Source organism: Cuculus canorus, chromosome 6 (assembly GCF_017976375.1).
Source record: "Cuculus canorus isolate bCucCan1 chromosome 6, bCucCan1.pri, whole genome shotgun sequence".
Lineage (NCBI taxonomy): Eukaryota > Metazoa > Chordata > Aves > Cuculiformes > Cuculidae > Cuculus > Cuculus canorus.
In genome coordinates this window covers 23,635,130-23,653,858 of record NC_071406.1, presented here as the reverse complement: position 1 = coordinate 23,653,858, position 18,729 = coordinate 23,635,130, and the positions used below count along the sequence as shown (strand labels likewise).

General features: G+C 40.9%; 1 protein-coding gene across 4 annotated transcripts in view; it reads left to right on the top strand.

Annotated features, from left to right (window-relative positions):
* The first annotated feature begins 11,058 nt into the window (after positions 1 to 11,058).
* The window catches only part of GPR155 (G protein-coupled receptor 155), a 30,115-nt gene continuing 22,444 nt past the window's right edge, over positions 11,059 to 18,729 (top strand). For 2 of the 4 annotated variants that reach the window (XM_054070260.1, XM_054070263.1), the window contains exons 1-3: positions 11,059 to 11,156; positions 12,263 to 12,410; positions 17,320 to 17,825. In XM_054070260.1, coding sequence (XP_053926235.1) covers positions 17,366 to 17,825 — 460 coding nt within the window. In that variant the 5' untranslated portion in view covers positions 11,059 to 11,156; positions 12,263 to 12,410; positions 17,320 to 17,365. Of the gene's footprint in view, positions 11,157 to 12,262; positions 12,411 to 16,340; positions 16,491 to 17,319; positions 17,826 to 18,729 lie in introns of those variants that run through there. The other 2 variants (XM_054070262.1, XM_054070261.1) reach the window with 2 other exon arrangements.

The window sequence follows — 18,729 nt, the reverse complement described above, 5'->3', positions numbered from 1 at the left end:
AATGACCTTACTGCCCTGTATGCACAGGCTGCTCCCTTCTGCCCTCTCACCTGGTCTGACTCCATTTCGCATTAAAAAGAGTAAATTGCTCCTAGTCAATTGTCAGTTTGGGGGCTAAATATTGGCCCATAAAGCCGTATACAGCAATTAATGTATTATTTATGTTAACTAACTAAATAGATCAAGAACCTTCATGAGTTGTTTTTCTCTGGCTAACAAGTATAATGAGCAATTCTTAACAGCTGTTTCTGCTATCATGGTTCTCTGAAAATTACATAAATATGTAACGTGTATAAGCTTGATTCCAAGATTCATTTTCTGTTACAGTCTCAGAGGTCCTATACATTTTCTTTTATATCTAATGAAACATCACGCTTTACTCTTTTAAAAGAGCTCATCCTTTTCATACGTTGAATGGGACTCTCTAATCCTTTTTAAAAAAGTTGATGCTTGCCCTTCCAAGTTGTGAGGGTCTGGTGCGTGCAGCAGCGTAGCAGCTTTAAAATCAAATGTTTCTTTTCATAAGCAAAATGTTTCTCCCCATGGTGTTAATATCTGCAAACAGAGCTGTGCCTGTTTGTGGCAGGGAACCCCGAAGAGGTTCCACTTCCCCGTTCAAAGACATCACAAAAAAATTTTGCAGAGCACATGAGGGCCTCGGTGACCTTTTCTGTATCTTGTTGCTTGTTTTGCCCTTGGGGTATCTATGCTGACTGATCTATGTGTGTTTACACAATACCGACTGGTAATCAAAAACCTGGGTAAAGCAAAAAGTAAACAGGCTGGCACTTTGTCTCCAACCACAGATGTTGCAGCAGCGCTGGAATATGAATAATTTCTGTTACTAATGTGAGCTAGTAAAAGCCTCTGAACACAGGTGACAACCGCTGTCTAATAAACAGGGTCTTATAAAGACACTTCTGGCAGAATGATTGTTTCACGTTGTAGGATTATGTACTTGACTTCCTCAATAATAACTTTTCTATAACTCCTGAAAGCATTCCTCTAAAAATTTATTAATGGTGCCATAAATCTCAGAAGATGCTCATATGATGACTCCCTCCCATTGCCTTTCTTGTGCCTAGGAAATAATCTAATACGGGCTTCTTTAGCTCAGAAATTTGCATCCTAGCAATGTAAGTGCACTCTTATTGTGCATCAGACCTGCAGCAGCTCTGCTGTCACTTCCCAAAATGAGAAAAAATTGCTTGTTTTTTGTTTTACAGACCTTAAAGGCTTTAAAGTGGCAGCTGAATGGAAAAGAAAATGTCTCAGTTGTGTTAAACTCAGTTTCTATAGTCAAAACTCTCTGGGAACGACTGCTCAATGGATTCCTTCTGTAATGGATGGAGAAATCCATCTGGATTTTTCAGTTGTTAAAAATAAAAGAGAGCTAATCATTTATTCTGTTATTTCATAGCTGATGGAAACACATACTGAAATGTTAAATTTTTGATACCTAAGGATCTTTATTTCAGCAGAATTAGGACACAGTAATTTGAAACGGTAAGGATTCATCACACTTTTGTTATTTCCTGCATTGGAAATCAGGCTCTTAACCTATCTAAACATTTCAGCAGCAGACCAGGTACATGAATAATCCTGAGGAAAGGATGAATGACAAAAAAATCTTTGATTAAAACACAGAATAAATTGGGTGGCTGCTGCTAACACTATCTGCATCCAACATTTATCTGTTTATTGAACAAAACCACCAATTCAGATAATCACTTCTTTAACCTTAACACACATACGGCTTAAGATGCATGGCTTCTGCAGAAGCTACATCCAATTTTAGAACAGAAACCTAGCATGAACACTGTCTGTATAGTATTGCCAAGCTTTCTACTTGACTACAACAGAGCACATTTACATTTTCCTAAATTTTCCTCTCTGTTTTTATCATTCTTGTTTTCTTCCTCAAATAAAAAAATATTCCTTTGAGAATACTGGGATTTAGCCTACAGTACTACCTACTCATTTTGAATACAGGACCATTCTTATTTATTTTTGGCCAGAATATAGTTGAAACGTCTGCCCTAGGCACCTCTGAGGTAAAGGCAGGCAGAGGGGACGAGGACGAAGGGGACGTTTGTTGCCATTCATGCTTCCTCTCACCAAAACAGAAACCCCTGATGCATCCCTGCAGCCAGAATAGGGCTTTATCACTGTGCAGCTCCCTTTTCAAAACGTTCCTTTCCCAAAGGGGACTGCTTTGGCTACCTTTTGCATTTACTTGTGTGCATAACTGTCAGTGCCAAGCTTGTGCGAACACCGTACCCAGTAAAGCCCGTAACCAATTCCCTTCTGAAAATGTTTTTGGGTTCACGCAAGGATGGGTGTTTAGCTATTTCTTTTTCTCACATCCTACCCGACTTCAAGTGAGCATGTAAAAATAAGTCTTTCCTGTCCTTCATTCTAGAAGAAATTTCAGTAAATACAGAGTTACTGGTGAGCCCTCACATGCTCTGTTGAGCAGCAGAGGCACAGGGGCCCCACGTGGCTGAAGGACAAGCACTTCCAAGTTGTGAGAGCAAAAGGCAGCAGAATCACTCAGAGTACCTGTGGAGAGAGCAAGGTAAAGGCTGTGGGCGAGAGTCAAGGCTTAAACTCCATCCTCTGTTGCATGTATGTTGATACTAGAACTAGTGTATCTCATAAATAATGTCCATCGCACTGTTCATCAGAGACTGCAGAGCTTTTTAGTATTTCCGGTGCTGCCTAAACACAGCCCTTGCTGCAGGCTGCTGAAATCCTTCTGTTGGGGTTTTTTAGGTTTTTTCCTTATTATTTAAAATGGAAACTTTCACTTCTGCTATGTGGCCGGTAGCTTGGGCTACTTACAAAACCAGGGAACCTTTGTTTGAAAACATACAGATATCCTCCCATTTATTTCCTCTAAATACATAGTTTATTCTCCTCAGCTGTGCCGCTGGGCCTTCCTCCAAACACCTAACAGCTATGGGGTGGTGTGTTGGCTCCAGATTATTGCTGATTTAAAACCAAAAATCCTGCTGTGTCCTTTGAGAGGATCACCACATACCCTCTATGCCAGGACCTTCGTTCCTCGTTCTCGTATGCGTACAGGCCACATGACGGGGGAAGTTATTAATACATTTTTTAGCTGCAAACATTTCTAATGGAAGTCCAAGTCCAAGCATACATCATAAGATGAGAAACCTTGTATGTTTGTGTTTAACTAAGCAGGTAAGAATAGTATGATGCACCTCCAGCCTAGGAATTTATCTTTGTGCTGAGAAATACTCTGTCTCTGATGCAAGAGAAGCTTTGTGCCCTGTTAAGTTAACCGTGCATTCTAAGCAATCAGAGGCTCAATATATTATGGTAGAGCATCTTAGACAGTCAATTAATAGCAAGAACATTCCCTGCAATCATCACCAGGAAATTTTAGTTTAAACACATATTTCTAGAGCTCTCTTGTTTTGTTAGTATTTCTTTATAAACTAGCTTTTATTTTCCCTGCTGAACAAATGGGTGAAGCATGGGCTGGTAGAGGCAGGGGCAGACCAAAGCCACCTTCGCTCATGCAGCTCAAAGGCAAGCTCAGCGAACAAGCTGCTTGCCAACTCATCCATCCCCTTTTCCTCCCCTTCCCACTCGCTTCGGGCTCGGAAGGCTTGCTTCCTTGCTTGCATAATGAGCAGCTCCTAAGCTGTGGTCCTAGTACTTAACTATCAGTAATTTTAATTGCATGGGCTTGGTTCTGAGCACACGGCAAGGTATAGTTCACGTTTTAGGACAACTACACACTGTGTGAGTGTGGGGACAGCAGCGCATTCCTCGTGGCAAAACACGTCGGCAAGGAAAATTCCAGTATGGGCATAAAAATGATGCAACAGAATAGCACATCTGACTCTGCTCTGTTTCACTTCAACAAAAAGCAGCGTGTATTAGACCCGAACAAATACAATCTTCAACAACAAAGTTTAACTGCAGCTGGAGAGGAAGGTGAGACTAAAAAGAAAACATGGTTTATATTGAAAATGTCAAGTGGAAGTAACAGTAAGAAAGCTACTCTGACAACACTGCCGTCTAAAACCCAGTATTTGCTCAATTACGTAACAGAAGAAAGAAATTTCTTTTTGTTGAGAGTCAAATAAATAGAAAACACAATCAGTTTGGCGATCCACATAAGATTAAAATATGGGCCATGAATTTAAATGAAATGCCAAACCTAATAAGGAAAAGGTATTAGGAAAAAATGGTGTCAGGGAAAAATGTTTGCAGAGGAAGAAGTATGCAAAACTTGTAGGTACAGTAGCTTCATACACAACAATTCAGGAAGAAGAGGGCATATATTAATACTGTCCTGTGACAAAGTAACAAAAAGTTTTGAATGCTATAGCAGTGGTGAAATTAAGAAGAAATAGATGAAAAAAAAAAATACTGGATTTCTGCCAAGGGAGACAATAAATTTGTTGGATTATGTTTAAACTGTGCTCGTGTATGTAATAAACAGGCTTGAAAAATGGTGGGATATAGCGTGATCACAAACAGAAGCTTAGTAAGAAGTGAGAATTTACAGAGGTTTAGGTCATAGTATGAAAATATTTCCAAAGCTTTTAATTTGTGATGACAAAATCGGGTTTGTGGCTTGTTGTTTGGAGGATTGTTTGTTTGCTTGTGTTCTTTACTGATCAGTTGCTTGCTGCATAAGCAACAGGTGCAGCAGATCACACATCAGAAACAGCCTATTTAATCACTGCCACTTGAGAAGTGAATTTGAGCAGTTAAGAGTACTGGGAGCATGTAAGTAATATACTGCCTATGAGTGAGTTGGGCTTCTTAGGTCAAGAAAGAGCTGTAGCTCTTACGTCTTGCTCTTAATAATTTCACCATGTACTGTTAGTCATGTGGCTATGTGAAAATGTTAAAAAATATTTTAAGTGTCTGCATAGAGTAGATACAGCTCTAATCATAATATGAGGCAAATGGACAAGACTAATAATCAATTTCCAGATAAAACATTTAAACCACTATGTTACGACAGTGATTTCTTTGCATGACTTTGGTATGCTACTCCCCCATCTCCACTCCCCCAAAGTCAGGCTGCTTAATGTGTTAACTCATGGTGGAATACTTGTGTTTGGCTTCAGCAAACTTACCTTCTTGCTGAGCCAAGTAGCAGGGTGATACCCTAGAGCACCAGCGATGGACTTTATACGTTTAGGAGGTCTCTGCAACATTGGTTTGTCTCGCTTGAAAGCAATTTCAGAAAAAATCTCATAGTACTGAAATCATATGAGACTATGCTGAACTTTACTGAATTTGGTGCAATCCAGTTTGAACTTTTTTCCTTTACTTTTTTTGCTTTAGGGAGGTGAATTTAACCAAGCGTGACAGTTAACTGCTCTTACTTACAAGAGCAGTCCATTTCATCAGACCTGAACATAAATAATTATTGCTGAAGTCTCAGTTTGACTCTCTGCAAGCTGACTGTATTAGCCTTGTGTATTTTCTTTAAGCACATACAATATTTTGAAAACTGTAACTGCACCTACACCTCTGTGACATACCAATAACAGATGCCCTTTTCTTAGCCACAGAACCAAGTAGGACTGAGCACAGCACAGTAAACATGGACTTTGCAAAACAGCTTGAACGTACACATCGTGTTACAAAAGGTACTATACCAAAAGTACCAATTAAGTTCTCATAACGAACGTAGATAATGAGGGGTACTACTGTGAAATTGTGGATGAGCAGATAAATAGCTTTCTCAAGAAGGAAGATGTTTTAGAAAAGTATTCCAAGGTAAGTGAAGTGAATATAAATATCCAGTGCGTCCCTCATCATTTCTGTTAACAAGTTCCAAGGTTATGGGTAACAGCATCTGGGTTAGACTGCTATCAGGGAGACAGATGCTGCATTTTCTATGGTGTTTAAGCCTTACAAGTTTGGGAAGTTCTTTCATGGGACTGTTAAGCGCTTTTCCTGTGACACTCCCTTCCAAAGAAGAAATCCAGGGGCCTATTGCCTGTCTACAGATTAATTTTCCTCAGGTTTCCTTTGTTGTTTAACTGCCTTATTGAACATAGGTATATCGTAAGCTATAGTTTATTTTCCGGTAGCCATGTGAGTCAGTGTAAGTGATCAGACACATCTAGATATAGATAAGCATTTCATGTTCTTCCCAAATGTCCTACGCACAACTGCAAGAGAACAGATATCAGAAAACAATAAACTTTCTGAACCCTGAATCATGTCTTAAGATAACCAAAGTTAGACATGCGTTCTCAGGTGGAGTCAGCTAAGACAATTTAGCAGAAGCTGAGCACTGGTCCCTACCTTCTGCATTATATTGTCCATTTACCTGGGAAGCAATGAGCAGTATGAGAATGGTGCTTCTTCCAGTATGAGAGTTACAAGGCCATGTTGACTGTAGGCATAATTCCAGATTCCATATAAAATTTGGCTTATTGTCAATAAGCAAGGAGCATTGAGTAAGTATTTTTCCTGTAATTGAATACAAGGAGATTACCTAATAAGTGCCAGTCTCTCCACCCACTGTTGTAACTATTGTGTTGGTAAGTTATTTAGATTTTTTCATGCTGCTGAAAACCAGGTGCGCAGATGTCTGGAAATTGCACTGGGATCATACCTGTGGATTTCCCGACTCATTTCATCCTGATGCATCTGCCAACATTCTTGCTATCTGCTCATCCTCTACATTCTTATTCCTGTCTATTCTTGGAAAAGTCACTTTTTTGTAATGTCCTACTGAGAGGTTATTTAGAGAGATGTTGGTGCTACATTTTTAATCAATAGTGCTGCTTTGAAGTTCACCTGACACTTCCTCTGGTAAGGTAGCGTTGTCTTTTAGTTATTACCATGCCCTAACAATTTAGCTACAACTTCCATGCTAGCTCTCTGACCCTTTCTAGAAAAAAAAAAAAAGAAAAAGAAGTTACTTTTAGTATTTTCAGGAAGAAACTGGAGAAATTTACCTGCTTTCAGTAAATTCTTGAGGAATTTTCTTCAGAAAATTCCAGTATTTCAGGCTTTGCAACAAGCACTTGCAGTGGAAAGTAGCTTTCATATCAAGCACAAAGATACCCTTGTGATCCCCTGCAAATCTATGCAGTTGTATGCCAATGAAAAGTATGTTTGCACGTGGTCACTGCTAGATCTTAAAAGCTAAGTTATCCAAACTCTATTCTTATTGAGAGAATTAAGCCTCCTGCAGTTCCTGTGTGGGGCCAGCCTGTGTACGTGCACTAGTAGGTAAATGAGTATGATGAAAGCCACAGGTTAGCAGGACGACTCATGTAATGGTTGCTCTAGCTGTTTTCCAGTGGTTTAGCTGTTGCCCAGATCAAAAAGCAGGAACTGTCTCTCCCACACACTCACTTGATTACTTTGGTAGCACAAAATGGATGCAAACATACAATTCAAGTGAAAACAGAATAGAAACCAAGGTGGAAAGCAGTTCATCATTACGTGATGGGTAGTATGGGAGTGCTCAACAGAATCAAAATAAGAAATTTGAGGCGACTTTCACTTTAATGTTAATTTAGTGCCTATTGGAAAGCTTGGATTTTCAACACCAGTAATGGTGTTAACTGTAGATCACACACAAACTTCCAAAGTTGAGTTGCTGGTGGTAGAGGATAGCTGTGATCAAGAGCTGATGGACTGTGTAAGTACGTCCTAATAAACTGTGTCCCTAACAGTTCCCAAGCAAGTAGAGAACTGGTCCTAAAATCCAGTGATATAGTTATTCACAGCACTGTTCTGGTGGTACAGTCTACTTAATAAAGATTTCATGTTTCTTAACAGGTTGTAGGATTGAGCACTGGTCCTCTTCTCTCCATCTCAGAAATGGCCATGTGTCAATGATAGCTACTTGCAAGGCTGCTTATAATATGTTTAAAAAAATTGAAGTCTTCAAGAAGAAATGTGCTATATTGTCTTAATTATTTATTTCCTTGCATATATTTTTCCATTATTTTTTGTTAGACAGAAGCTATAATTCAGACAATTTTCTTTAAATAAATGATCTAAATACTAAACTGAATTTTATTGCATTTTTTTTCTATTTTTTTAATCTCATCATGTGCCTTTGGTACCACAATTATGTACTTTTGAGTATTTCCGTTCCTCATCGTCCCCCAAAAGAAAACACAAGACCCAGGTCAAGTGCCCTTTCCTGATCTGGGGGTGTGTACATGCTAGAACTGAAATGAAAATAGAATCCTCTTTCCCATAATTGCACATCCCCTGAAAAATCATGCTGTTAGCTGGTGGATATCAACAGCAATCAATGAGCAGTCCATCCAGTAAACATATGCTCTTGTAAAATAATGCACTGAAGGATGATCATATTTCAAAATACTTTATTAAATGCTGAGTCACTAGTGATCTTTTTAAGAGGAAGAAATGTATTCAAGACAAGGGAAGGCATAAATTCTTACCAAGATGTCTTAGTAGAGTCTGGATGGCCTCTCTTGCTATGCCCCAGAGGATGTCCCTTTAAGGAATACCATTTCCGTAGGGAAGACTGCAAGACAGCCAAAAAATCTTAAAGATCCCATTATACCATACTTCTGAAAACTAATCCAAATCAAATTTCAAGGTGGCCTTTGCCAGATGCCAAACAGAGAAACTTTAACATTTAATGAATTAACAAAAGAGTCATCTATATTAGTGTTTGCAACAAAAAAGAAGTCTCACCCTAATGTTAGAGCAGGCGACTGTTACCTAACAGGATGTCCTGCTGTTCAGCGACACAGGTGCACTGATTGACATGTCACTTGGGGGCTGTATTAAGGGTACACGTTTTTAATGCAGCAACATAAAAATTAATTCATTAAGCATCAGTACGTTTAAATAAAAATGAAAGTAGGCATATAATATCAACAATATAGTACCTTCTAAAAGTTTCCAACAGTCATTTTTCCCCCACAAGTTTCTATCCCTGTCTGCATTCTTTAAAGGATTTTCTTAACACTTTCCTGGCCTCTCATTTAATTCCCTTAAGTATTGATTTTGTTGTCACTACTGATATCGATTTTCTTAATACTAGTATCTGATTTGTTTCTGGTAAGGTTCGTATAAATATTTTGATGGTAGACTTTGTAAACTGAACTGACTTTGGGCAAATTTATTAGAACAGTTCTGAGATAGCACTTCCTAAACTGTCAATCACATGAATCTTCTTTGGTTGAGACAGTTCTCCCTGCCCCGCTGTTTCAGTCTCCTCAGGATGTTACATGAAAGGAGAAGAGGAACGATTCTTTTTTTGCTTGAAATTCCCCATTTGGAGGGAGTAACTACCGAGCACACAGACTCTCGATGGCATCAAGCCTGCCAGAGTTCACTCACTCCAGTTATGACACCTATTGCTATGTATCTGCTGGTTTATGTCATATAAACTATGGAAGAAAGTGCACAAAAGAGAGAATTTTACATGTGCTCTCTTTGCAGCAGCAGTGCTTTGCTTCGTTCCTAGAAAATGGGCAGCTCAGACCGCTGCCTCCTCAATTGCACTAAAAATGGGAAGGCATGAGAAAGCTGGATCCTCTTTTTTCAGCAAGAAAATCTTTGGCTGTTACCAGCTTTTAGTTTTTACTAGGGAAAAACATTGACTGACCAGCCTTGGTGAACTGATGCCACGTGGAAAACATGGTGTTTCAGTTCAGGTTTTGTTTTGAAGCACTCTAACTGCTAATAATACCAAAAATGCCAGCAAGTAAACCTTCTCAGACTCATTTTGGAGTTTTAGAAAGCGAGTATCCTTTATGAGGCCTTGGTGACGTGAGGAAGCGATCTCCATTGATCGTGTGCAGTGAGACAAGAGCTGGAGACAAAACATATTTCTCACTTACGTGCATGTGTACAAATTTTCCCAGAAATTCTATGCATGTTCCATTACTTTCTAAGGTCTAATTGCAACGTTATGAACTTCACAACAGTCAAAACTGTTGCTAATTTGGCACTGGCTCCAGCTTTGCAGCGCTGGCAGCAGAGCCCTCAGCTCAGCTCATGCTGCACACGAGGCAGTGTCATGTCTGGAGAGCGAATAGTGTCTTGGGAAAACATGGTTTGGGAGAAAACACATGGTCTGAGAGACAGCCTGGCTCACTTCCAAAGAACAGATTTACAAGTGGTGACCCTCAGGGCTCAGTGCTGGGTCCAGTCCCATTCAATACCTTTATCAATGACCTGGATGAAGGCATTGAATGTATACTCGGCAAGTTCACAGACGATACTAAGCTGGGAGGAAGTGTCAATCTGCTAGAGGGTAGGGAGACTCTTCAAAGGGATCTGAATAGGCTGGACCATTGGGCTGACCATGAGGTTTGACAAGGCCAAATGTCAGGTCCTGCACTTGGGGCACAACAACCCCATGCAGTGCTACAGACTGGGGGAAGAGTGGCTGGAAAGCTGCACAGAGAAGAACGTGATGGTGTTGATTGACATTGGCTGAACATGAGCCAGCAGTGTGCTCAGGTGGCCAAGAAGGCCAATGGCATCTTGGCTTGTATCAGAAACGGTGTGACCAGCAGGTCCAGGGAGGTTATTCTGCTCCTGTACTCGGCACTGGTGAGACCACACCTCAAATGCTGTGCTACGTTCTGGCCCCTCACCACAAGAAGGATGTTGAGGCTCTGGAAAGTGTCCAGAGAAGAGCAATGAAGCTGGTGAGGGGGCTGGAGAACAAGGGTTATGAGCAGCGGCTGAGGGACCTGGGGTTGTTTAGCCTGGAGAAGAGGAGGCTGAGGGGAGACCTTATTGCTCTGTACGACTGCCTGAAAGGAGGTTGTAGAGAAGAGGGAGCTGGCGTCTTCTCCCATGTGAATGGTTGGACTCGATGATCCAAGAGGTCTTTTCCAACCTGGTGATTCTATGATTCTAGAGGAAACCGAGCTCTACTTTAGCTTAAATAAAACCTATTCCGCCTTTCTTATCAGTAACCGCTTCTCGTATCATCACCAGCCGCATCCGCGGGGGCGCGGCGCTGCCCGGGGCCGATAAGCGCAGGGGGCGATGGAGGCGCGCGGCTCCTCCGCCATCTTGCGGCCGAGCCCCGACAGCCGCTGGCGCTGCCCGCGCTGGGCGGGGCGGCCCCGCCGAGCCCTCCCGCCCCTCCCCCGCGGGGCCTCGGGCAGGCGCGCCTCGCGGCTCCGGCGCAGGTAAGCGGCTCCCCCCGAGCCCCGGGACCGGCCCTGGCGTGGCGGCCATGCCTTGCTGTCCTTCGGGGGTCCCCGGGAGGGAGAGCGGCGGGGGGCGAGCTCCTCGCTGCGGGCGGAGGATGCTGCACGCGCCGGGAGCGCGGGTGAGGGGGAACAGCCCGTGCTCAGAAGCGTAGAATGGTTTGGGTTAGAAGGGACCCTAAAGCCCATCCAGTTCCAGCCCCGCTGCCATGGGCAGGGACATGCCACCAGCCCAGGCTGCCCAAGGCCTCGTCCAACCTGGCCTCCAACACCTCCAGGGATGGGGCAGCCACAGCTTCCCTGGACAGCCTGTGCCTCACCACTCTCATGGTGAAGAAATTCTTCCTTATGTCTAGCCTAAATCTGCCTCTTTCCAGTTTATACCTATTGCCCCTCATCCTGTCACGACATCGCTCTGCCCTTTGCTTCAAATAGGTGTTGGCAAATCTGAAGATGAGCCTAATTGAAAATTAGGGGGAGGCATGTTTTCCATGTATTTTTCTGGCTTGGTATTTCATGCTATCGGCAACTCTGTTTGGTCTTGTCTGAATGCCTGCCCTGTAAATTTTTGGTGTAGGTTTAATTGTGTCTGCTGTGAGCTGTGCCAGTCGCGTGCTTAGGGCAGCCCTCGGCGTCGCTGGGCACGCGGCTCACACTTCTCAGCACCCTGGCTGCTCCCTTACAATGACAGTGTAGGAAAAACCGGAAAGGGAAACGTCATCTTGAAGAACAGTGGCTGAGAGACACTTGAGGGCTGATACTTCTTGTCTCCTTGATGAGGCTTTGGGTCAGCCTGATCTAGTGGAAGGTGTCTCTGCCCATGGCAGGGGCGTTGGAACCTGATGATCTTTAAGGTCTGTTTCAACCCAAACCGTTCTGTGATCCTCGGGATTTCAGGCTAGTGTTGGCCCTCTTCTTGGGTTAGTTGCTGTTACAATATTATCCTGTATCTGCTTTCTCAGCCTAGTAGAGAGAAAAGTAAAACTTGTGGTTAACTTGCAACTATAGGAACTACACTAATCACTTCTTCCCACTTTTATCATTGTAATTCTCTGAAGCAGCTTCCTCTTTGACTTACCCTACAGACTTTTACACAAACATGCATGTGGTGCGTTCTTATTTGAGCTGAGGATGAGGTGCTAGAGCTGCCGTGAACAGTAACTCTTCCTGCCCTGATTCCACTTTCAGCCTCCTCAATAAAATAATGTGTCATCCTTGGGATATTGCATTAAGGTAGGAAATGAAGTCATGTTGTGGGATATTATTTATGAACATATGCACAGCCTTGCCAGTGTCACCAGAATTATACTGAGAGCAATTATCAGCTAAAAGCTTGAGAGTGAGAGGTCAGAGAGGAGGTGTATGTGTTGAGGTATCTCTTCTGTTCTCTTATATCGTCTTTGGCTTTTGTTAAAATAGAACATGAGAGGGATTTCCCTGCTGGAAAAGGAGACTTCTCTATTTCACCACTTAGAAAGGACCTGATGTTGCTTAACTCATAGCCGCTGGAAATTTGAGTTTCTAGTCTGGTGAATTTTAACACTTTACAAATATTGACAACCTAAGACAGCAGTGGGCAAGTGTCAGTGCTCCAGCTTCTTTCAAGGGAATTGTAAACAGCACTTGCTCCTTACTCTCTGTCTGTTGTTGGTCTTCATACAAGGCTTCCTCCCGTGCCGGATGCACTGTCCTTCCTTTTGAAAGCAAGCTGACAGTCTGGCTGCAAGCAGTTACACTTGTCGACAGCAGATAAAGCAGGATTATTCTTAAAAGCTTTGTCTTCATTGGCCTGCAGATCCCAACAATGCAGCTATGACTGAGTTTTCAAGGATTCAAATCTTGGTCCCTGAAGTTATAACCACAAATCATATGTCATACGGAGGCAAAGCTGAGTGCCTTCCTTTGGGACTGTGTTATATTTCCTTATTTTAGCGTCATTTGACTAGCTGATTTGTTACATCTACTGTAAGAACAGACTAGTTTCTGTGTAGAGTATTTAAGGTTTCGGTCAAGTGTCAGATCAGTGTCTTTGATTTCATTAAGAACTGTGAATTGAAGACATTTTCAGTCATGTGAGATGCTAGTTTGAATTAAGCCCCAGGTGTGATAAGTCTGTATGTTAAATCTGTGATTAATCATTACATAATCTCACAACTGTGATGTAAATGCACGTATCCTATAGAACGGAAGGGGCTGAGAGATGGGTTCACTGTGTTAAGCAGCACGCTGTGTGAGCGCTTGCATTTCTGGAAAATACATACAGCTCTGCCATAATCTGTGTTAAATGTGAATGTTTTGGTATGTGCACATCTTTGGAGCTTAAGAGATGATTCACACTCAAGATTCTCTGAAGGGTGCCAGCAGCAGCTTTACTGTGATGAATTTCTCTCTTTGAAATTCACATGGTTTACCAAAAATTGGGCCTGACTGACTTTGCAAGGCCCCTTATAATGAAGTTTAAGGTGAAGGTAGCCTAAAGGAAGGCAGTAGGAATATTTGCGGCGCTTTACAGAAGATTATTATAGGATGTCATATCCATGTCAGTTTTGATCTAGTGAAGAAGACATAGGATTTAGCATGTGCTGCTTACTGATAAAACTACAAAGTCAGCCTTCTGCATATTCATTTAATTCCTGAATTATAAAATGGGGGCAAGGTAATGTCTATATTTTGTAGTGATTTCATGAGATGAAATAATTTTAGTACAGAAGGAAGAGAGGTGTTTAATTAATTCAGGCACAGTTGTTGGTTTAAAAGTATGATTTTGTGTAGTTATGTTGGTAAACCCACCTGTGAAGGCTTAATCTGTGCAATCAAAAAGCCTGGATAGCTCAAACCGCTTTTCAGGAGAGAAAGAGGAGGAGACATTATAGTGGTAAAAGTCCTTCCCTCTATATAACTATGTGTAGACTGTGGCTTTTGTGAGTAAGAATATTGTAAAATACATTTTGTCTTTAGTATTAACACAGTGGTAAATGATACAGCCTTGGATAGAAAGTCACAGGGCATGAGAAGGAATGGCCGAATTTAGGGACAGCCACTGCTTCTGCTATAGATGAAATGTTGCATTTAGTTGAAGAAGCTTCATGTTTACCTTATTGCTGAAAAAATACCTCAACAGAGCAGAGAGTAGGTTGAACATGTTGCATTGCCAGGAGTCTTACCTCTATGCAGTGCTGCAACCTTCAAGAATTTGAGGTGAGACTACACAAAAAACCTGTTTTTCACCTTGCACCTTATGTGGAATGTGGCTGGCTTCTGTCAAGAATTCAGTGTTGGAAATCTGTCTCCAATTCTCTTTTGGACATTTTGCAAATTCCAACAACTTCCTTAAGTTTTGCTAATAGGAGAAATGGTTCGTTGTCTGCTTTATTTATGGCAATTTTTCCATCCTTCTGTAGGAGGTAATTCTTTGAGCTCCTAGTTGAAATGCATCTAGGTGAATATATCACCTGTACAGAAGAAAAGTACAACCTTTAAAATAAACCGTACTTGGAGACTCATTTTCCTTGGGAGAAGAGGTAGCCAAGGCTATTGGACAGATTTGGATGATGCAGCTGCTCAGTCCAGATAAGTTAAAGCTGCATTGTGGGGTTGCTTACTAAAAGTCTTGGGCATAAATAAAAGCCATGAGTTGAAGAGTTCATGCTACAGGTGAATTTGTGTATGCTGGATGCCAGGATGTGATAAAGCATACAAGATCTCACCTTTGTTCTGACTTACTGTACTTGCTTATTTACCTGGCTGTTAATAAGCTCTCTGTTCCCTGAGGATAGGATACAAAGAGGCTGGGAAGACTTTTAAACCAGTTGTTAATTTGCACAGATCTAGCCGTTGTGCTGTACAAAGCACTGGCTTGGAACTGGGAATCTCAGCTTTACCACTGATATGGTAAGTGGTTTACGGCAAAACTTCTATGGCCTTTGCCTTAGTTCCTATCTGTAGTAAATGGGGTGAATTATTTTGACTTCCTTTCAAGAATACTTGAGGATTTAGTTGCGTCGAAATAATTATGTAGCACTAGCTGCTGGACTGCGCGTGTTTCAGAGTTGAATCACCAATCCCATATCTGTTTCTGCCAAGACCTTGCTATTGACCACTATTGGTGTTTGATGTCCTCTCTTATTCACTAGGTTTGCAGACTTCAAATGTCTCCTGGCATACTGAACCTTCTGTGTTATAATTAGCCCTTTCAAAGGGGATACTGGTAATAAGTGAAGATAAGGAGTCACAAGGTGTATCTGTTGTACATAAATACTTAATTTAATGCATACTTAAATTTCACTAAAGAATTGTATGTAGGAATATGGGTAAGCAATAGCCTGATTAATTAAATCATTTGCCACTAGGTTGTAGGTAGATCCCTTGATAACAAGAAAGTGTATCATTATCACATGATACTGAAACATTAAGAGAAGTCAAAGTAGCACAAAGCAAGGTACAAGCTTGAAGTGTGATAGGGTGCTTTAATCTCTAGGTCTTTCTTGAAGGTAGAGAAGGCCTTGCCAAATGTTTTTGTGCTAGCATGGAGAAGCTACGATTCTTGGTCAAATTTATCTCCTTGCCTGGTGCTCGTGTTCTTTTAAGCAGTACTCCTCTTGTTATTCTGTGGTAGATGAAGAGGACGTAAACTTAGACTGTAGAATACGAAAGCAAGGGTTTTTTTGGTTCTGTGGAGGATGATAGAGGGATGTTCAAAAAAACCCTGATACTGATAGACTATGAAGATTTTCTTTGCAACGGAGTTATAGATGAATAGGAATTCAGTAAGTTTGCATTTCCCTCAAATTAGGGAATTTTGTAACCTTTGTTACTTGCCTCTAGCAAAATAGATACATGACACAGAGTAACTGAGGGAGCATCTTTTTGGGAGGATAGGAGGAGAACGTTTTTGGAGACATTGGTCTTGAACTGACAGCAGAATATTCACAAAAAATATCTTTGAGGCAGGCTAAAATGATAGTTTTTACAAAAGAAGATAGGTCTGGATTAGAGAGATCTGTGGTTCATCTATTTATAATTTAATAAGTGTTTATTGAAATACACAGGCAGGGGATGTAGGGAAACAAAAGAGGAACAAGGGAGGAGCCGTATCAGCACCCACAGAAATTTAGAGGGATCCTCCCATGTAAATGTTACGGGAACAAGTAGAGATGGGAGGAGAATTAGGAGGAGCTGTAATTACAAAATATATGGGAAGGGCAAAATTTCAGGAAGAGAATCATTGTGATGAAGGTGTATGATGTTCACAAAGGATGAGAATGGAACATCAATTCTGAGAGTTTAAGAAAGTTTTGGCTTCTCAGGATTTTGGTAAGAGCAATTTCAAGGGCAAAACTTGGATTAAAGTTGCAGGTGGAGGAGGACTCTTTACCATGCATAAAGCTGACCTTGTGGAAGGGGAGGTGATCGGCAGTAAGGGGAGGTCAAGAATAGGATTTTTGCATTGGGAAGTTTAAGTGTATTTTTATTGTGGAGGAAAAAGAAACAAGTAGGACATGGTTTAGGGAGGACCTGAAATAAGATGTCCTGGGGCAAACAAAAGGACTTGGAAAAGAAAACTAGCAGTTTGGGAATTGATTGATGAGGTAAGAATGGTTATAAGCTGCTAATGAGTGTGTAGATTCTTGTTCTTTCCTGTTAGAGAGTTCATTAGGCTAGTGGTAGTCCAGGAAAGCAAGGAATCTACAAGGAATTTAGCATTTACTGTTTTCTGAAACGACTGGAAAGTGCTGAAGGGCTGTAATTTATTCTAAAAGATGTTTAGATTCTAGAATAATAAAGAATAATCCTTATTGTATCTCCTTTCCTTCCAATGGATTTTTTTGGCTTTTTTGCATGCCCTATCTACATTTAGTTTTAATGGTTCAGTGTTTTCCTCAAATTTCTGGGGGGAATTTTTAGCCTCTATCAATTGTCTTCTTGAATTGTGTGAACCTGTGAGAAGATGATCTGTGTATGAAATGATTTTTCATCATTCTTCTTTTTCAGAGTTGTTTCTCTGTAGCTACTCATTTATCTCATTATTTATTTGTAATGCACTTGTAAGTGCAAACTCTTCTGGCAGCAAGCCTGATACCGTAAGTATTTGCAGGCACAGTTTTGGAAGTGAATAAAAAAAATACTTCTCCTTCTTTTACAGATGAGAGTATTTCAAGCTCTTTTTTTGGAAGAGGTGATAAAAGAAAATGGATAACTATTCAGACTTCGATACAAAGAATCTCTCATCTTCAGCTAATATGTCTGTTTCTTTGCCTGGACAGACTGGACTCAATGCCACTGATGGTACTCCTTCTATGTCAATAAGCAGGCTTTTCCCAGCCCTGTTAGAATGCTTTGGAATAATCCTTTGTGGATACATAGCTGGAAGAGCCAACATTATCACAACAACTCAGGCCAAAGGACTGGGAAATTTTGTATCCCGTTTTGCACTCCCAGCTCTACTCTTCAAAAACATGGTGGTACTTAACTTTTCTAGTGTGAACTGGTCCTTCCTGTACAGTATTTTAATTGCCAAAGCTGCTGTGTTTTTCTTGGTCTGTGTTTTAACATTGTTGGTAGTCAGTCCTGAGAACAGATTTAGCAAAGCAGGTTTGTTCCCTATTTTTGCTACACAAAGCAATGACTTTGCACTGGGATATCCAATAGGTAAGTAGTTCCTTATGCTTTCTTCTTTAAAACTATTTTTCAGTGTTCTAGACATGTTTGCTTTTATCTTTCTATCATTTGAAATTAGCTTCTGAACTGAGGAGTTAAGCAAGACATTTCTCTAGTCCGTTTTCTTGGCCTCAGACCATGTAAGGCACAAAAACTGTGAGCTAGTATGAATGATACAGAATTTAAAACAATCCAACTGCTGTTGTCTATGTGATCCTGTCATGTTAAAATAAATCAGATTTTTAAAAGAACCCAAAATTCCTATGGGAACTTGCCGGTTTCCCTCAATACCAGAATTTCTTGGTTTGTGAAGTATGAGCCTGTACCCGTGCTGTCTGAAATAGCTGTAGTGGATTTTTTACTAATTTGGCATTACCTCTTGCTTTACCTCAAAGAAAACATCTAGCCATAATGTCGGTGCCTACGAGTTATGGAGTGTGTGTGACAAACTTTAAGTCTGTTCAGAAGAAACTTATGATTTTTGTGCTACTTAAACATAATTTACGTAGCCTGTCATGTTTTATCCCTTAATCTTTATTCTGTTGTGGCCAGTAAACATGCCTTGGGACATGCTTAGAAAAAGTCTGTCTTTTAAAAGCAAGATTGCTGCGTGATTTGTGGTAACATGCCTTTGTGTATCTCAAATCAGAATTTTATGTGTTTGTGGTGCCATTATTGGAATGTCTAAGTAACCACTAGTCCGAGCTAAAACCAAACGAGCAGAATCCAAAGAAGCATTCAGAGTATAATGTGTATAGATGTCTACACTTGTTCTTGTGAGCGTATATTCTGAATTCCAAGCACTATCAGTTATTAAACTTTATTTTATCCAAATCTGCAAGACTATTATTTTCTTTCTTTTTGTTAAGGAAGATTTTTTTCCTTTTTATAGATT